Below are 18847 nucleotides of genomic sequence, written 5' to 3'. Positions count from 1 at the left end.
GTTCAGGGTTGTTGTTTTTTGCCTAGCTGAAGATTTGTTCAGTGGTTTTGTCCCTCTGGAGCCAGCTCCAACTGGGCAGTTCCATGGTGCCTGCAGTTATTCCATGTCTGTATTAGCTACCCCTGGCACATCCCAGCTTGCTCACAGTGCCACAGCTGCAGCTTTGCCTCTGCTGTGTGCTTTCCTCACAGCTGCTATCCTGAACCTCATCTGAGGAGCAGGACTCCACCAGGACATTCACCTTGAGTGCTGCAAGCCCAGGGAATGACAAACTCATCACAGCTTCTCACAGGAGTTCTTCTGGAGCAACCACTCTCTTGACACCATGGGCTAAAATTGCCACCTCCTCATCACACCTCGAAAACGTTGCTTTCTGGATGGTGGTCAGGCTGGAAGTACCACTGTGAAAACACACTGGGAGCTGTCTTTGCTCTGCTTTTGCCCAGGTGCTGCTCTTCTCACCATGTTCTGGATGCCTTGCTGGAGTGACAGCCACCTTAGCCATCCCTGCTGATCGTGTCCTTCCCTGGCCAGTGTCTAAGAAGAACAGGACACGGAGGGAAAGCCCAGTGGATTCTCTTTCCTAGCTGTAAGAAGGGGAGAACCCTCTAGGAGTACTGCATACAGCCCCCAACACAAGACAAGGAACTGCTGGAGAGGATTCAGATGTGGCCACGAGCATGATCAGAGGGCTGGAGGACCTCTGCTATGGGCACAGGCTGAGAGTTGGGGCTGTTGAGCATGGGGAAGGCTCCAGAGAGAGCTTCAAGGAGCTAAAGCAGAGCTGGAGAGGGACTTTTCATAAGGGCTTGGAGTGACAGAGCAAAGGGCAATGGTTTGAAACTGGAGCAGGGTTGATCGAGACTGGAGATACAGAGGAACTTCTTAACGGTGAGAGTGGGGAGACACCGAACAGGTTGCCATGGGGGGTTGTGGATGCCCCTTGCCTGGGGGTGTTCGAAGCCAGCTTGGATGAGACCTTGAGCAGTCTGGGCTGGTGGGAGGTGTCCCTGCCCGTGGCAAGGGGTTGGAACTGGATGACCTTTCAGGTCCCTTCCCACCCAAACCAGTCTCTCCCTCTATGACAACTGCTTGCACTGTGAGCCAGGTTCCCAGTAAGAATGGAGTCTTCCTCGTATCCTGCGGGAGACCCCCGGGGGTGCCTGGGCGCAGTCACTGGCTCGGCACATCCGCGGCATCTCTTTTCAGCCGTAAAGCCCCAGTCTTTGGTGGGGTTTGCTTGGCCTTCGCTGCGCACTGAGTCAAAGGAGCGGCTCCGCTGCGCTGCCCACCCTGCCGCACGCAGTGGTACCGCCCGGGGCGCTTCCCTCCCCGCCGCACGCAGTGGTGCCGCCCGCGGCGCTCCCCGTCCCGCCGCACGCAGTGGTGCCGCCCGCGGCGCTCCCCGCCCCGCCGCACGCAGTGGTGCCGCCCGCGGCGCTCCCCGTCCCGCCGCACGCAGTGGTACCGCCCGCGGCGCTCCCCGCCCCGCCGCACGCAGTGGTGCCGCCCGGGGCGCTCCCCTCCCCGCCGCACGCAGTGGTGCCGCCCGCGGCGCTCCCCGTCCCGCCGCACGCAGTGGTACCGCCCGCGGCGCTCCCCGCCCCGCCGCACGCAGTGGTGCCGCCCGGGGCGCTCCCCTCCCCGCCGCACGCAGTGGTGCCGCCCGCGGCGCTCCCCGCCCCGCCGCACGCAGTGGTGCCGCCGCGGCGCTCCCCGGGTGCGTCACAGCGCGGCGCTTGCTCGCTCGCTCGCTCGCTCGGCGGCGGGCGGTTCACGCCACCCGGAAGCGCTCGGCGGCCGCCGGCCGGAAGCGGCAGGGGTTTGTTTCTGGTCGGACCCGCCCGGAGGCTGCACGTTCCTCCCGCGGGCCCGGCAACCAACAGCCTCATGGCTTTCAACTTCGGGGCGACGGCGGGCGCCGGTGCTGCCAACCCCACCGGTGAGCGCGGAGGGGCCCTGGGAGGGGGCGAGAAGAGCATCTTTTTCTCTCCCGGCGTTGCGGTCCATTCTCATCGGTCCCGGGCTCGCGTGCCCACCGCCCCTGCCGTGACACGCAGCCGCCAGCGGCGCGCGCGGCCCCCCCAGCGGGAACCGCAGTGCCCTGGGCGGCGGGGCGCGCGCCGCCTCCCCTCAGCGCGGCCGCAGCCCTCGGCGGGACCCGCAGCCCCTCGGCCGCGCTTAGACTCGCCTTCCCTCCCGCTCGGCGGGACCCGCAGCCCCTCGGCCGTGCTTAGACTCGCCTTCCCTCCTGCTCGGCGGGACCCGCAGCCCCTCGGCCGCGCTTAGACTCGCCTTCCCTCCCGCTCGGCGGGACCCGCAGCCCCTCGGCCGTGCTTAGACTCGCCTTCCCTCCCTCCCGGCGGGACCCGCAGCCCCTCGGCCGTGCTTAGACTCGCCTTCCCTCCCTCCCGGCGCGGTCCGCAGCCCCTCGGCCGCGCTTAGACTCGCCTTCCCTCCCTCCCGGCGCGGTCCGCAGCCCCTCGGCCGTGCTTAGACTCGCCTTCCCTCCCGCTCGGCGGGACCCGCAGCCCCTCGGCCGTGCTTAGACTCGCCTTCCCTCCCTCCCGGCGGGACCCGCAGCCCCTCGGCCGTGCTTAGACTCGCCTTCCCTCCCTCCCGGCGCGGTCCGCAGCCCCTCGGCCGCGCTTAGACTCGCCTTCCCTCCCTCCCGGCGCGGTCCGCAGCCCCTCGGCCGTGCTTAGACTCGCCTTCCCTCCCGCTCGGCGGGACCCGCAGCCCCTCGGCCGCGCTTAGACTCGCCTTCCCTCCCTCCCGGCGCGGTCCGCAGCCCCTCGGCGGCAGCGGGACGCCTGTTCCCGTTGCTTCCGGAGCGGCTCTTCTCGGCGGAGCCGGTGAGACGCGATCGAGTTCTCCTGTTTCCTCCCGCCCTTCGGTCGAACGCTGTCCCCACCGCACCTGCCGGGTTCCGTCCCCGTTTTGCTACCTCCCGCGTAAACAGCTGGTACTGGGTCCGTGTCCGGAGGCGTCCAGGGCTTGCTCCTGCTGAGAGTTGCTCCTGGGTCGGTTGTGAGGTGGTGATGGACGGTAGTGCCTGGTTAAACCTGCTGCCGGGTCGCTTCTGACTGCAGTAGTGTTCTGCTATAGATCGGATGCTCTGGGAAGTTAATTGTTCAGCAGTATAAAAAGATAGGTGTTTAATCTGTAACGGGAGAAAGACTTTTCCTCTCTTGTCGATTACTGCCCATTTATGGTGGGGTGTAAGCCAGAGGCATTCTTGCTCTGACTTAGTGAAAGAAGTCTTCGTGGGCTCTTAGATACTGAAAAAGTCCTGTGGACACGGCTGGTCTTCACTGCAGTTAGCCTGGGGCATATAGAGGATAATAGCGTTATCTGGGTTGGAAAAGGCCGCTGAGATCATCCAGGCCAGCACCACTGCAGCCACTAGGTGCCATGGCTGCACCTTTCTTGAACACCTTCATAGATGGGGACTCCACTACCTCCCTGGGCAGCCTCTTCCAATCCCTGAACACCTGCAGCAAAGAAATTTTTCCTCATCTGCAACCTGACCCTCCCCTGGCACAATTTCAGGCCATTTCCTCCCCTATCACCTGAGACTAGGGAGAAGAGACCAACCCCCACCAGACTCCAACCTCCCTTCAGGGAGTTACAGAGAGACAGAAGATCTGCCCTCAGCCTCCCCTTCTCCAGCCTAAACAACCCCAGTTCTGACAGGTGGTCCTCACCAGCCCTGTTTTCCAGACCCTCCACCAGCTTTGTTGATCTTCTCTGGACCCACTCCAGCCTCTCAACAGCCTTCTTGGAGTGAGAGGCCCAAAACTGACCCTAATGTTTGAGGTGTGGCCTCACCAGAGCCCAGTACAGGGGCAGGATCACTTCCCTACTCTCTGGCCACCCTATTATCACAGTATCACAGTATCACCAAGGTTGGAAGAGACCTCACAGATCATCAGGTCCAACCCTTTACCACAGAGCTCAAGGCTAGACCATGGCACCAAGTGCCACGTCCAATCCTGCCTTGAACAGCTCCAGGGACGGCGACTCCACCACCTCCCCGGGCAGCCCATTCCAGTGTCCAATGACTCTCTCAGTGAAGAACTTTCTGTGCTGTGTGGTCTTTCACTCTGCCTGTTTTAGACATAGACATTGTGGCCCTATCTTAACTAAAAGCTGCTCTTGTCCTGCTCATGCCCTGTCACAAGGTTTATTTTGCTCTCAGACCAATATTAGAGAGAATTAAGGGATCACATCCTAGGGCTTCCCATTGCCTCTATCGTGATCCTGTTCTTTCTTCCTGGGGAGGGAGTTGGTGAGCAGCTTCTTGGTGCTGAAAAGCCTCCACGCAGCAGGTAAGCAAGGGCTGGGCAAACTTTGTGAGTATGACTTAAATTATGCCATGGAGTGTTTGAGGTACTTGTGATACTACCTCACCTGCTGGAGCTGTCTTTTGTAGTTATCCTGCTACTGCCACTCCTGTGGGGATGGTGTTAGCACAAAGATGCTTTCCTCTTGCCTTCCTGATGGCTCATGGAATAACTCCCAGGGAGCAGTTACACTGGAATAGATGCATCTAGGTTAAACAGGCAGTTAAAAATTACTCTTACCAGGAATGTTTAATCACATGGATTTTTTTTTTTGGATGTCTGGCTTGGAAATAAGATGGGGAAATGTTAACAGCAGGTTGGGAAAAATCACATGCTGGCAGCAGGGGTGTAGGGTTAAACAGAAAGCTCCTAACTGCCCTGGTGCTGAACAAATAACATTTAATGCCAGCCAACATTCTAAACTCATGTTTAGAACTATGCCTGTCTCATCCCTGGTGGTGGGCAAAGGTTGTGGCTTTTCTTCCCTGACCCTGCCTTCTCCTCAGCACTAATGTAACCTTGCTCTTTTTCTGCTTCCCGCTTGTCAGGATTTGGTGGGCTTGAAACTGCAAACTCCACTGCCAGTGGGTTTAATTTTGGGGGTTTTGGATTAACTGCTAACCCCGCAGTGAATTTTAATATTGGGAATTTCGGTGTTTCCACTACCTCAACTCCACCATTCAATTTTGGTAACACTCTGGCAAGTGCAGGTAGATAATGCCTAAGTTCAACGTGTTCTGTGATAAGTGTTGATCGCAGGGGTCCAAGAATGACGTTCTGAGCTGAGAATCTGGGTTTAGCCTTACTGCTGTCCAGTGAAGACTGGAAGCTGGATGGGCTTGGGAGCCATCTGTAGCCTCATAGGGTTTTCTGCTTGTTAAATTCTTGAGAAACAGCTATTGAGCTATGAGATTCTTGGACTGCTGCAGTCATGTTCTTCATCTTCCCCCTCTGTCTCCTCATTGGCCTTGCCTCGGCTGTCATGTATGCACCACACCGCAACAGTTTCTGTGGAGAAACAACTTTTATACGATCAGCACAAAATGCACAGCCCTCTGTTACCTACATAGTAGCACCCATCCAGCCTCTCCTTCAGGTACTCCATGCTCCTAGGGGGGGTGGGGATGGATCTGGGATGTGGTGAGTGAGCTGGGTGTTGAAAACCATCGTGGTCCCATGTGGATCCATCAGTGCTCCTGATAGAACTCCAAGCTCAGTCTGCCCTGCTTCATGAAAAAGTGCTTAACCACAGGGGTTTCTAAGACTGACACTCATGTGGAGCCAGCCACTGGGGTCTTGTTGCTGCTGCTCGTATAGGAATCACATCCATCTCACGGTGTCATTGCTCCCTCTGTTAGTGTCCTCTTACCTGCATGCACTCCAGGGGTCTGGCCTCGCTTTTATTTTGGCTTAGCTGAATTTGAGCTACCCCAGACAGAGCTTGGATACTTAATTTTGTCCAGCAGTTTGCACTCTTAGATCCTTTCCTAAGAAAAGATGACTGAAAAGCTGTGAGTGCAAAACTAAAAGTCATGTCAGATGGGTAGGGCTGAAACTTGAATGTTACAGGGAACAACACCTTATAGCCACTCATGTTAAGGTGTTTGCTGAGTGAAAAGTAAATGTGCTTTCAACTTTTTATTTTGTATATGGCCTAGAAGATGTCAAGCATTGTAGAGCTAAACAGACTGGGGGTTTTACTGGTATTGACTTGTGACTTAGTGCCAGCATCTTCTTAGAATCACAGAATGGTAGGTTTGGAAGAGACCTCTGCAGGTCATCCAGTCCAACCTCCTTGTCAAAGCAGGGTCATCTAGGGCAGGTTACACAGAAACATGTCCAGGTGGGTCTCAAAAGTCTCCAGAAAAGGAGGCTCCACAACCTCTCTGGGCAGCCTGCTCCAGGGCTCCAACACCCTCACACCAAAGAAGTTTTCCCTCATGTTGAGGTGGATTTTTTGACAATCCTTTGTAGCCAGCTGTCTGTCTTCATTCAAACACACATAAAACCAGCTTGAAGTAGAGAGAACTTGGTTCTGCAGGGCCAGATAGAAGGCATCAGGCTGCACTTTGGGCCAGTGGTGCCTACCACCATAGCACAGAGTTCATGTGGGGGCACCTCACGTACTGGGAGGCTGTGTGGGCCAGTAGCATCTGTCATGGCACAGCTGCCCTGCACTGGGCATCTCCTCTAAGGGGATAGTGGGCAAAATGATTTCTCAGGGCTCCCCTTGGCACAGTGAACCTTAGGCCCTCACTCAGGTCTCCTCCTGCTAGCCAATGACTGGTTCTCCTGAAAGCCTGAGGAAGGCTGATTATTTTTGCATCCATCTTCTCTGATGGTGGTTGAACCTTAAAATGATACTTACTAGGGAGGATGATAAGGAAACTAGACTTAAAAACTAAGATCTTGTGTAATTCTACCTGTGTGTAGAAAGAAATCATTGCTTTGACAGCCTTCCCATGAGGCTTGGCAATGGTGTGCTTTGCTTGATTTGTGTCTGGTTTTGCTCTGGAGAGGTTAGGAATGTTAAAAAGATCACAAAACCCTTTGTTAAACAATAACAGCACTACTGAGTGTTCCTGAGTTCAGGAAGGAGTTGTGTCTGTCACTCAGGGGAGCACATCCTGCTGGTAGAGGAGCAGGTAATTACCTGCTGCTTCTCTTTGGTGTTACACACCACAGATGTCTTAGCTTTCTGGTTCATGTTTTTTTCCCCCCTTTCCTCAGACAATGCCCTCAATGTCCATGGCCACTGTGAACCTCATGCCTGTGACACAACCCATCCATCTGTCAGCATCTCATGACACCTCTGGAATTGTGTTGTTTGCTGTCGTGTTCTCTACAGCTGCCTCTCAACAACGTGCCCTCTGCCTTACTTGACAACTTTGTTTGCTAGGTGCATTTGGAGGATTTGGGACAACCACCACCACTGCAGCACCAGCCTTTAGCTTTTCTGCTCCCACCAACACAGGTACCAGCGGTAAGAGAGGGCAAGGCTGAAAGTATTTGCTGTGGAAGGAGCTGCAGAGTGTAAGCCCTTCACAGCATTATTTTGAGGCTATTCTCTTCTCTGTAGTAATTCTTTGCTTCTTTCCCCAGGACTTTTTGGTGCTACTCAGAACAAAGGCTTTGGATTTGGGACTACTTTTGGCACAGGAACTGGAACTGGCTTGGGTAGTGGGTTGGGAACTGGGCTGGGCTTTGGAGGCTTCGGTACCCAGCAGCAGCAGACCAGTAAGTACAACCCTCTCTTCACCTGCCCCTGCCTTAGCAATGAAGGTGTAGGGCTACAGGAGGCTGTTACCCTTGGCTCTTGTCTGATGAAGGTTTTTCAGGACTGTGGCTGCTGAAATGCCTGCATTTGCTGCAGGCTCTGTCTACTGAATGTAAAAATGCCCCTCAGATTGAGGTGTCAAAGTGCCAGGTGATCTCATGGGTCAAAATAGACTTCTCATTTAAAGAAAAAAGCTTTTCTTCTAATTCAGCATACAGGAATTTCTGTTGCTGATGAAGGTGAACTATTAAAAAAAAACACTTTAAAAAGCATTATCTGATATTTATTTATTAGTTTGATTGTTTATTTATTCTGTGCACTTATTTTGATTCTGGAAATATGAGAAGTGGTACCAGTGCTACACACATGGTTGGTATAGAGTAGATCCCAGAATCACAGAATGGTAGGGGTTGGAAGGGTCCTCTGGAGATCTAGTCCAACCTCCCTGCCAAGGCAGAGTCACCTAGGGCAGGTCACACAGGAACACATCCAGACAAGTACGGAATGTCTCCAGAAACAGAGACTCCACCACCTCTCTGGGCAGCCTATTCCAGGGCTCCATCACCCTTAAATTAAAGTAGCTCCTCTTCAAGTTTAGATGAAACTTCTTATGGTCAATTTTGTGCCTGTTTGTTTGGGTTTGTTCATTCAACACAGCACTAGGAAGCAGCTTGTTCAGCCAGCCTGCTCAGACACCTGCCCAGTCCAACCAGCTCATCAATACAGCCAGTGCCCTCTCAGCTCCCACACTCTTGGGAGATGAGAGAGATGCAATTTTGGCTAAATGGAACCAGCTTCAGGCCTTCTGGGGAACAGGCAAAGGCTACTTCAACAACAACATTGCTCCCGTGGAGTTCACTCAGGAAAACCCCTTCTGCAGGTTTAAGGTATGGAGTTGTTCAGCTGCCCACAAAAAGCTCTCCAGCAGTTCAGTGTTTGCCCAGTGTCTGAGTGTCTGGTGAGTGTTAGATCAGGTTTTGTTCCTGCTAGGAGTGCTCTGACATGGCACTTCAGCAGGTAATGTGCACACTTCTGCTGCATGCTGATTAAAGGGGTTGAAGATGTGTGGAAATGTGGCTGTGTGGAGGTACCAGGGAGCAAGTGCACATGTGGTCTCTGATAGCTGATAGGTGAATGCTTGTGTGCTGGGAGTAGACCTCTGGAAATAAACTCTGAAGTTGTGTAGGATACAGCATTGGAGAAACTATTCAAAGTAGCCTCTGCTTCTGAAAGAAACTTTGTTAACATCTGAAATAAGAACTTCAGGCTTGGTCTTCATTGCTTTGCCTACACCAGGAGAACATTCTCTGAACCTAGTTTGTGCACAGCATTTTAAACACACCCTTGCTACTGCTAAAGCTGACTCCATTCCTTAAAAGGTAGCATCAGCAGTTCCAGGTCTTCCTTTTGTTAGCAGAGAATACATAACTTCATCCTCCACAAATCTTGTGCCTGCTGACTTTTCTCACTAAGCCTTGAACTTGAAAGTGGATTTGGGTCAGGCATGGTGACAACCTCCTTTCCCAAGTCGCCTCTCTGAAGTGCAGACTTTCTAACCTGGATGTAGGTTAATGCCAGATTAGGACTGGTTTTGATGATGCACATCGTGACACTTTATAAAGTCTTTGCAGCAAGTGTGTGTCTGCAGAACAAATGTTTGGCTGCTGTGGCATTGCCTTTTAAGGGGTTGCTGGGAATATTTTGTTGATAATGCACCTTGAAGCTTACAGAATCTTGGAAGCTGTTGCCTGAAGTGACTTTAAGATTTCTGGGCTCTGAAAAATTGCAAAGTGTTAAGTTGTGTGAGGCAAATTTGGTTAGTTTTAGAGTTTCATTTACCAAAAGGAGAAGTTTTTCCTGTCAAACTTGGGTATTGCCAGTGCCATTAGGAAGTCACATACTTCAGCTACTGAAGGGTTCCTAAGAAACAGTGGAGATGGGGGCAGAGGATCATGAGCTTGTTTGATTTATTGCCTCTGTAAACATCAGATATCTGATAAGAACAGGGCATTAGCCAAAGAGCTTCACTGGTGCTCAAGGAAGCCACTTGTGCACCATTCCAGCTCTGGAATAAATGAGAGGCATGCAGCTTTTGGCCAAGAAAAGCATGCTCCAAGAGCTACTTTGCTGGTGGCTTTGCAAGAGAACACTTGAAAAGTGGATTGGTTTTATGTTTCTGCAACTCCCAATATGTTGTAGCTTAAATTTTGAGCGAGTTACTCTAAAAATGGAGCAGCTTGATGCTGCATAGATAGTTTTTGGCCAAGTGACACATCCCCAGTTGTTGTTTGTGCATTTGCAGGCTGTGGGTTACAGTTTAATCCCCAACAACAAGGATGAAGATGGCCTCGTGGTCTTGGTGTTTAACAGAAAAGAAGCAGATATCCGAAGCCAGCAGCAGCAGCTGGTAGAGTCACTACACAAAATTCTGGGAGGAAACCAGACCCTGACTGTCAACGTGGAAGGTGTCAAAATGTTGCCAGATGACCAGTATGTCAACTTCACACCTCTTTGCCTTTTTATCTGGTATTGCATGTTGGCAGGGGTTAGCATAGGGGAGACAGAGCAGACTGATTTGGGATTCATCCCAAGTTTCATTTTGTGTCCTCATTCCCTCACATGGCTTTTTAAGCATCTTTCCTGGGTATGTCACCTTCTTTTGCTGAGAACCTCAGTTCAGGAAATAGATTGTCCCAGCCCCTGCTCTGCAGCAAGAAGTGGAGATGAGGGTGGGATAAAGAAATACTGAGTGTTTTAAGTGCAGGAAGTATTCTTCATATGTGAGGTGGAAGGCTTTGGGGTGTACAGTAATAGTCTCTTTGCAGTGTTCTGTATCACAAATGTTAGTTTGAGGGGGAAAGCTGATCCAGGGCTCCTTGAGCTGGCTCATCCTGCCCTTGACTGCATTGGCTTGTTTGGGGCCTGAAGTACCTCAGCACACAAACCTTTCACTTCTTATTTCCCCACAGGTCAAGCTCTTCTAAAGACCAAAAGTCTTAGGTCATTTTTGATGTTGTGCTAGCACCACCATACAATATTGTAGTTAAAACTGGGGCCAGAGTGTTATTTGATGGGGGGAATTTACAGCTTTTCCCTTTCTGCCTTGCTGTATTAAGCCCTACAGCTGCTTGGTGAAATGAAGTGAGCAGTCAGCTGGGAGAAGTGGAAGCTTTGGGTCAGGCTTCCTTTGTTGTGTTAGTTTCTTCTGACTATGGGCCTTTCCTCTTGCTCAGGACAGAAGTGATCATGGTAGATTGCTCTGACCATGGGCCTTTTCTCTTGCTCAGGACAGAAGTGATCATGGTAGTTTCCTCTGACCATGGGCCTTTTCTCTTGCTCAGGACAGACGTGATCATGGTAGATTGCTCTGACCATGGGCCTTTTCTCTTGCTCAGGACAGAAGTGATCATGGTAGATTGCTCTGACCATGGGCCTTTTCTCTTGCTCAGGACAGAAGTGATCATGGTAGATTGCTCTGACCATGGGCCTTTTCTCTTGCTCAGGACAGAAGTGATCATGGTAGATTGCTCTGACCATGGGCCTTTTCTCTTGCTCAGGACAGAAGTGATCATGGTAGATTGCTCTGACCATGGGCCTTTTCTCTTGCTCAGGACAGAAGTGATCATTTACGTGGTCGAGCGCTCACCCAACGGCACCTCAAGGAGAGTCCCTGCATCCACCCTCCATGCCCACTTTGAGCAGGCCAACATCAAAACGTCCCTGCAGCAGCTGGGAGTCAGCTTCTCCATGGCCAGGACAGAGCTTTCCCCAGCACAGGCCAAGCAGCTCCTGCAGAACCCTCCTGCTGGTTTGTGCTCTGGGGCTGCAGGAGGGACACAGCTGGAGGGCTTGGGGAGGAATGCAGGTGTCAGCCCACTGGAAAACACCCTTTAAAAGTAGAGGAGTTTCCAAGGAGCTCTGGCACAGTGTACTTAAGTATGGCCAGTTTTCCTAGTGAAGTGCAGTGTAGTCTACCAGGACAGTTGGCATTTATCAACAGCATGGCACAAAATACTATGATTTAGCCCTCAGAAATGCTCTCAACACATTTAACTGAAGCAAAACCAACTCACCTTTCAGAACAATCATTTGCTGTATTCACAGCTAGTGTTCAGAGGGGTCACTTAGCCTCTGTGTGGCCACACATAGTACTTGGCTTTGGTTTGGAGGAGTTAAGAGCTGTTGATGCCATTTCCTAGGATAATTGTAGCTTACTCTCTATGCAGTATCCTCTGAAATAACCACAGTGAGCTCCCTGCAGAGGGTCAGGGAAGGCAGCGTGTGGTTTCCAGCAGATAGTGTATAGCCTGCTCACTGAGACCATACAGCAAAGGTGGTCATCTCTGGACTGCAAGAAGAGCCTGGCCTGCTCCTGCAGAAAAATCTGAGACAAGCATGAGGGTTTGTCAGCTGCTGCAGTACTGGTGAGATGTAGCTGCTCTGTGCATAATCAGATTGGCTTTCTCATGAGGAGTGACCTGGAGTGTTGAGCAGTGAAGAACATTCTGGTAACAGACTGGTTTGGTCTCCTCTTCTAAGTTGGCTTGAAATTGTGCAGTGATTTGCAGTGAGGCTTGGGTAATGTAAAAACTTGGATCAGGATGTTGATGTCCACATACAGTGAGGCTGCTTTTATTTTACATCCTCACCTGATGGAAGCAATGGCAAAACAAGGCACTCTTCTGTCAACAGATAAAATCCTCACACAAGTCCTGTTAGGAAACATGATCTCTCCTGCTGATTTGGTACTTTGATCACTTAATTACTGATTTTTAGAAGATTTTTTTTTCTTCAATACAATGAGCAGCTTGAAAAGGAAAGATGACCCAAGTGTAGCATACAATGGAAACAGCAGGATTTTTTTCCTTTCAAAGTATAGATTGTCCAATTCAGTCAGCTCTGGATTGTTCATTCAAACCTGAAGAAGTGCCTGAACTTACTGCCACAATCCAGGGCCAAGAGCTTGTTTTGTTTGACCTTAATTTGTATAAGAGCCATTCAGGTTAGCACAGTTCTCAGGGTTTGTGTATTTCCTGGTAATCTTCCTACTTGCCAGCTGTAAGAAGTGCTGTGTGTTCACATCCATCCATGCTGAAACCTCATTTGTTTGGGATTGTTTTTTAGGTGTTGATCCTATTATATGGGAACAAGCCAAAGTTGATAATCCTGATCCTGACAAGTAAGTCTTAACAGTCTGTCAGACTATTACAAAAAGACCTGGAAAGGGGGGGGAATGTAAAACCATGTGTAGCATCCTTCAGGTAACTTGTGAGAAGCTTTCTGGAGAATAACTTTCTCAAGTGCTGATCTTGTGTGAAGCTGTGAGGATTCCTAGAAGAGTCTCTCTGATCCCTTTAGGCTTCCAGCTGCTTAAGGTTTGTTAGGATAGAAAGCCTAATTTGCATTACTTACCCCTTTACATGCACTAGTTGTGACTTTTTGTGTACCTGTTGTTCTCTGCTCCCCAAAGTGATGTGCCCTTGTACTCTCCATGGTTACAGATCACTTAGGCTAATTTCTCTGTGAAGAAGGAGCAGGTTGTTAGCAACAGTGAGGACTCAAACTTAACAAGATATCAAGTTGTGCCAGGGGAGGTATAGGCTTGATATTAGGGGGAAGTTCTTCACAGAGAGAGTGATTTGCCACTGGAGTGGCCTGGGGAGGTGGTGGAGTCACCGTCCCTGGAGGTGTTCAAGAAAAGCCTGGATGAGGCACTTAGTGCCATGGTCTAGTTGGTTGGATAGGGCTGGGTGCTAGGTTGGACTGGATGATCTTGGAGGTCTCTTCCAACTTGGTTGATTCTATGATTCTGTGTATGATCTCAATTTATAATAGGCCAAGAATCTTAGAATCGTAGAATTGTTTGGGTTAAAAAAGACCCCTAAGATCATTGAGCCCAACTTTAGAATCATAGAATCAACCAGGTTGGAAGAGACCTTCAAAATCATCCAGGCCAACCTAGCACTAAGTGCCTCAGCCAGTCTTTTCTTGAACACCTCCAGGGACAGTGCCTCCACCACCTCCCTGGGCAGCCCATTCCAATGCAAATCACTCTCTCTGCCAACAACTTCTTCCTAACATCCAGCCTAGACTTCCCCCAGCACAACTTGAGACTGTGTCCCCTTGTTCTATTGCTGGTTGCCTGGGAGAAGAGGCCACCACCCACCTGGCTCCTTCAACCTAAGACCACCACAGCCATTAAACCATGTCCCCAAGTGCCATGGCCACACATTTCTTGAATGTCTCCAGGGATGGGGACTCCAGGACCAGAGTGCCTGTAGCTTTATTTTACATTTGCTATCATTAATCCATACCAAATATCTAATAGAAATGCGTTGTCAGAACTATTTATCCTCTTATAGACTGATTCCTGTGCCAATGGTGGGTTTCAAGGAACTGTTAAGAAGATTGAAGGCCCAAGATCAGATGACCAAACAGCATCAGACTCGATTAGATGTAAGGTTTCTTCTCTCTGCCTTGACTGTTGACAAAGGAGGTGCTATTAAAGGAGCCTGCTCCACTGTGTGTTACAAACTGAAACGGGCCCCATGTGCCTGGGGTTGTGACTCTTTATCATCATTCCTTAATGTGTTCCTTAATTAGAACTTAGAGCCAAAAACTGAACAGTGGGGTTTGGCTTTTGGGGTTTTTCAGGTTCACGTTTGCTGCATTGTTATAGGCTAAGTCAAACCAGCTGAATTAAGTTGCACTGGCACAGGCTCCAATTTAGGCATTCAGTTTTCTGTTGCTTTGTGAAAATAAATAGAAACCAGACCAGGAGAGGCCTAGCAAAAGGCTTTCTGTAAGCACCTTCAGGCAAGTCACTGAGGTGCAGTTTTAAGACTCCCAGTTTCAAATTAGGACTGATGTGTTGTTACCAAAAACTCTTGATGACTTCCAGCTGCCCCCCTCTCTTCTGCAGATAATATCAGAAGATATCAGTGAGCTGCAGAAAAACCAAACAACAACTATGGCAAAGATTGCACAGTACAAGAGGAAGCTGATGGCTCTTTCTCACAGGACATTACAGGTAACAGGGACACTAAATAATTTGTCCTGACACAATCTAGTGCCAGAAGGCGAACTGAGAGGGGGCAGGATGACCTGTGCCATCTTCTGCATGGACAGTGTTGAAAATGAAGTTCTGATGTGATCTAAATGGTGTTGATTTAAGTAACAGGCAGAGCTGTCAGGGGAAGCTTCAGGTGTGCAGCATGTCTTATCATTTTGAGAACCTTGGAGCGTGAAAGGTCTCAGAGCAGCAGACTAGAACAAATCTCATTAGAGACAGATGAAACGACAGAACAGGTCTGATGAGACATGCTGGAGGAAGAGCAGAAAAGGCATGTGGATGGGCTGTTGGGGAGGAAAGATGGGCAAAGTCTTCTCTAATGAACCTCAAAGGCTTCTTTTGTAGGTGTTGATAAAGCAGGAGATCCAAAGGAAAAGCGGTTATGCCATCCAGGCAGATGAAGAGCAGCTTCGTGTGCAGCTGGACACCATTCAGTGTGAACTTAATGCACCTACTCAGTTCAAGGTGAGTAGTCAACAGAGCTTTGCCAGAGACCTTGGGCTTGGCTCACAAAAGAGCCTTAAGTTTTCCACATCATGCATGGGTTGTGGGAAGCTTTCAGAAGAGAAGACCAGCAGCATTACTAGGTTGTGGTCCTCTGCTCTGCGCTGCCAGTCTCAGAGGTATTTCAGTGGTTTTGAGTTTGAAGAACAGGAGCTGCTTGCTCAAAGAAACCATTAAAAATGGATTTATGGGCAGTGCTTCCTGCACTGGTGGCTCTGGGAGAGAAGCTCTGACAGGTATCAATGAGTTGATCTAAGCCTGTTTTCACTTCCCAGGGCAGGCTGAATGAGCTCATGTCGCAGATCAGGATGCAGAATCACTTTGGAACAGTGCGGGCTGAGGAGCGCTATTATATAGATGCAGACCTCTTAAGAGAGATCAAGCAAGTAAGTATGAAGAGAGCCAGTGGCATCAAGTGAGCCAATGGCATCCTGGCCTGCATCAGGAACAGTGTGGCCAGTAGGATGAGGGAGGTTATTCTGCCCCTGTACTCAACACTGGTCAGGCCACACCATGACTACTGTGTCCAGTTCTGGGCTCCTCAATTCAAGAGAGATGTTGAAGTGCTGGAAGGTGTCCAGAGAAGGGCAATGAAGCTGGTGAGGGGCCTGGAACCTAAACCCTATGAGGAGAGGCTGAGGGAGCTGGAGTTGTTTAGCCTGGAGAAGAGGAGGCTCAGGAGTGACCTCATTGCTGTGTACAACTACCTGAAGGGAGGCTGTAGCCAGGTGGGGGTTGGTCTCTTCTCCCAGACAACCAGCAATAGAATGAGGGGACACAGTCTCAAGTTGTGCTGGGGGAAGTATAGGCTGGATGTTAGGAGGAAGTTGTTGGCAGAGAGTGATTGGCATTGGAATGGGCTGCCCAGGGAGGTGGTGGAGTCACCATCCCTGGAGGTGTTCAAGCAAAGCCTGGATGAGGCACTTAGTGTCATGGTCTGGTTGACTGGCCAGGGCTGGGTGCTAGGTTGAACTGGATGAGCTTGGAGGTCTCTTCCAACCTGGTTGATTCTATGATTCTATTTATTGCCCTCAGGGACAGTGTTGTGCAGCACTTAGCCTGGTAGCAGAGACAATCCTGGTTTTCCTTCTGTGGAGGATATTAGGCCAAGCTTTTCAGTGTGTCAAGGCCACCAGCTGTGACACCTCTGAGAAACAGTACTTTAAAAGCCATGAAGTTGAACTATCCTGTCTCAGTTCTAATTTAAATTACCCAGAGACTCAAATATATTTGATAGAACCAATAACAATTTATAGGATGCTCTTCCCCAAAAGAAAAGGAATTAGATGGGGAGAGAGAGGAAAGGTAAGCAGACCCAAATAAATAACCTCACTGCCATTGGGAAGTTAAAAGAAGAGAAGTTTAACAATAAATAAAAGGTATATGAGGTAGGGAAGTTACAAAGTTACAGGGAGGGAAAACAAGATACAAAATAGGTAAATATACAACCAGATTTGATGGCAATGGGTTTTGTCCACCTCATGGGGTGATGGCCACATGGTGAAGCAAAGACAACCAGGAACAGAATGGTGATTTCTGGTGAGCAGGCAGGCAGGAAAGAGAGCGAAAGCAAACAGGAATTCCCCCTGCTTTTATGGATCTTAGACAGAACGGGGAGTGGGCTAACCACTATCACCTGGTAGTGTTCAGACCCACCCCTGGAGAGGGGTCAAGATCATTCCCCCCAGGAGGGTTAACCCTGTACATATCCTCACGCTGGTCTTCGAACTATCTGTCTGTCTGCAGCATCTGAAACAGCAGCAAGAAGGCTTGAGTCACCTCATTAGCATTATAAAAGACGACTTGGAGGACATCAAACTTATAGAACATGGGCTGAATGAGACCATTCCCATCAGAGGAGGAGTCTTCAGCTGACCTGGTGGATGCTGCTGAGCTTACATGCAACAACCTTACTTGAGTTCATGGGGTCACCTTCCAAGGCTGAAAACTGTTGAGGTAAAATAAAAGACAGATCTTCTAGGAGCAATGGTATTCTGGCTGTTATCTTTAGAAACTAGCAAAACCTCCTCTAAGCTTTTCAACTTGACCTTTGGAAGGTTTCTATTTTATAAAGCTTTAAATGCTTTAATTAAAAGGAAAAGCAAAAGTAAGGAAAACTGACTCTGTTCAGATACTGGTTTACTACAAAACTATATGTACTATTGTACATTTTCCTCTCTCCTTTTTTCCCCCCCTTCCTTTTTTTAACAACAGCATTGTCCTAAATTTGCAGTGCCAAGGGAGTTGGTCCACTTGTGACTTGGTTTGTGGAAAGCTTAGCCTGCTTCTGTGGTTCTGTCCAAACAATGGAGTGACATCGTTATGTAGGCAGCTAATTGAAGTCATTGCAGATATGTCTGTTGCTGTGATTTTGTCAGTCTCTGCAATACCAGCAGTTTACTGGGGCAAGCTGTAGCAAGTTGATGTTTCTAGTTTCTGTCTTCCCTTTGGACCACAGGGATCTGAAGGTTGTGTTTTTGTCACTTTACATACATCAATTCTATGAAGCTTTACTGCCCCATAAATAACAGAATGTCCAGGCCTTGTCTTCTGCCTTTTTTTTAATTGCCAGAGGGTAATAAATTCAGTCTGACTTTCTAAGAACTCTTACTTGGTGTTGGCTCTTTCTCAGCTACAGCAGCAAAGCAGTGAAGCTGCTGACAGCTCCATGTTAAAGCATTTCTCTCTCCTTTAACCTGCAGGTAACCCTGTGTCAGAGCTGCTGAGCACCCCCGATCTAGTGTCTGTGCTGCAGGTTTGACATTAAACCACTGTGTTTTTCCTGGCATCACAGGGTCATAGAATGGTCTGAGTTGGAAGGCACCTTCAAGATCTTCTATTTCCAATGCCCCTCCATGGACAGGGACACTTCCCACTAGGTAGGTTGCTCAAGGCCTCATTGGGCCTGGCCTTGAACACCTCCAGGGAAGGGGCATCCACAACCTCCCTGGGCAACCTGTGCCAGTGTCTCCTCACCCTCACTGTCAAAAACTTCTTCCTAAGCTGCAGTTTCAGTCTCCCTTCTTACAGCTCAAACCCATTCCCTGTCATCCTATCACTACAAGGCCTTGTAAAATCCCTCTGTTTAAGCTGCAATTGTATCATGCTTTGAAAATACCTTGAACAGGCAGCACAGGCACTCTAGCAAGGGGATACTTGATCTGCTGCCCTAGCCTTTGAAAAAGCTATCCTCAACAGGTCTTTAAGCTCCCCTGTGAGAGAGTTTTGTACGTTTGAGATCTCTTTTACAAAGTATGGCTCCACTGCACGTACTCAGTAGCTGCAAGCTTACCATAGCAAAGGAACAAAGAGTCAGTAGGTGTTGTCACAGCAGCACTGCTGCTAGCCTTGCTGACAAAGCTGGAGAAGACATAAACACCCCAGAACCAGCACTCTAGCAAAACCTCTTCATTGAAAGGAACGTTGTGCTCTACAAGCTCCTGCCTGCTTAAAACACAGCCTACGAGAGACGCCTTTACTGCCCTGTCACTACACTTGAGCAGACCTGCAGTATTCCAGCACAGCACTGACAAGATAAACTAAGCTGCATCTTCCCTTTGAGCAGGAATTTCTACTTGGAACACAGCTCCTTGTTGAGAACAGCCCAAGCTGGAGCCTATCACCTTCAGATGGATACAGCTGGATGGT

The 18847-nt window shown here is 49.8% G+C and overlaps 1 protein-coding gene across 3 annotated transcripts; it reads left to right on the top strand.

Moving 5' to 3' along the window:
- The first annotated feature begins 1767 nt into the window (after window positions 1-1767).
- Window positions 1768-17803, top strand: NUP54 (nucleoporin 54). Of its 3 annotated transcripts, none has more exons than XM_064149696.1 (13): window positions 1768-1942; window positions 4895-5056; window positions 7246-7320; window positions 7449-7583; window positions 8281-8510; window positions 9926-10113; window positions 11235-11431; window positions 12748-12802; window positions 13986-14079; window positions 14546-14653; window positions 15041-15160; window positions 15475-15585; window positions 16946-17803. In XM_064149696.1, the coding sequence occupies exons 1-13, from the start codon at window positions 1891-1893 to the stop codon at window positions 17072-17074; spliced, it is 1656 nt and encodes a 551-aa protein (XP_064005766.1). In that variant the 5' UTR covers window positions 1768-1890; the 3' UTR covers window positions 17075-17803. The 3 variants fall into 3 exon arrangements, with proteins under 3 accessions (XP_064005766.1, XP_064005765.1, XP_064005767.1); XM_064149695.1 differs by having other exon boundaries at window positions 7246-7329; XM_064149697.1 differs by lacking the exon at window positions 4895-5056 and having other exon boundaries at window positions 1770-1942; window positions 7246-7329.
- Window positions 17804-18847: the final 1044 nt, after the last annotated feature.

This window comes from Pogoniulus pusillus, chromosome 10, assembly GCF_015220805.1.
Source record: "Pogoniulus pusillus isolate bPogPus1 chromosome 10, bPogPus1.pri, whole genome shotgun sequence".
NCBI lineage: Eukaryota > Metazoa > Chordata > Aves > Piciformes > Lybiidae > Pogoniulus > Pogoniulus pusillus.
This window is presented reverse-complemented; position numbering and strand designations above follow the sequence as displayed.

Bases quoted from the DNA above. Each gene is read 5' to 3' on its own strand.
- NUP54 (XM_064149695.1), top strand. From the start codon at position 1,891: ATGGCTTTCAACTTCGGGGCGACGGCGGGCGCCGGTGCTGCCAACCCC. The intron at 10,114-11,234 runs GTATGTCAACTT...TCTCTTGCTCAG, and splicing joins AAAATGTTGCCAGATGACCA to GACAGAAGTGATCATTTACG. The intron at 14,080-14,545 runs GTAAGGTTTCTT...TCTCTTCTGCAG, and splicing joins AGCATCAGACTCGATTAGAT to ATAATATCAGAAGATATCAG.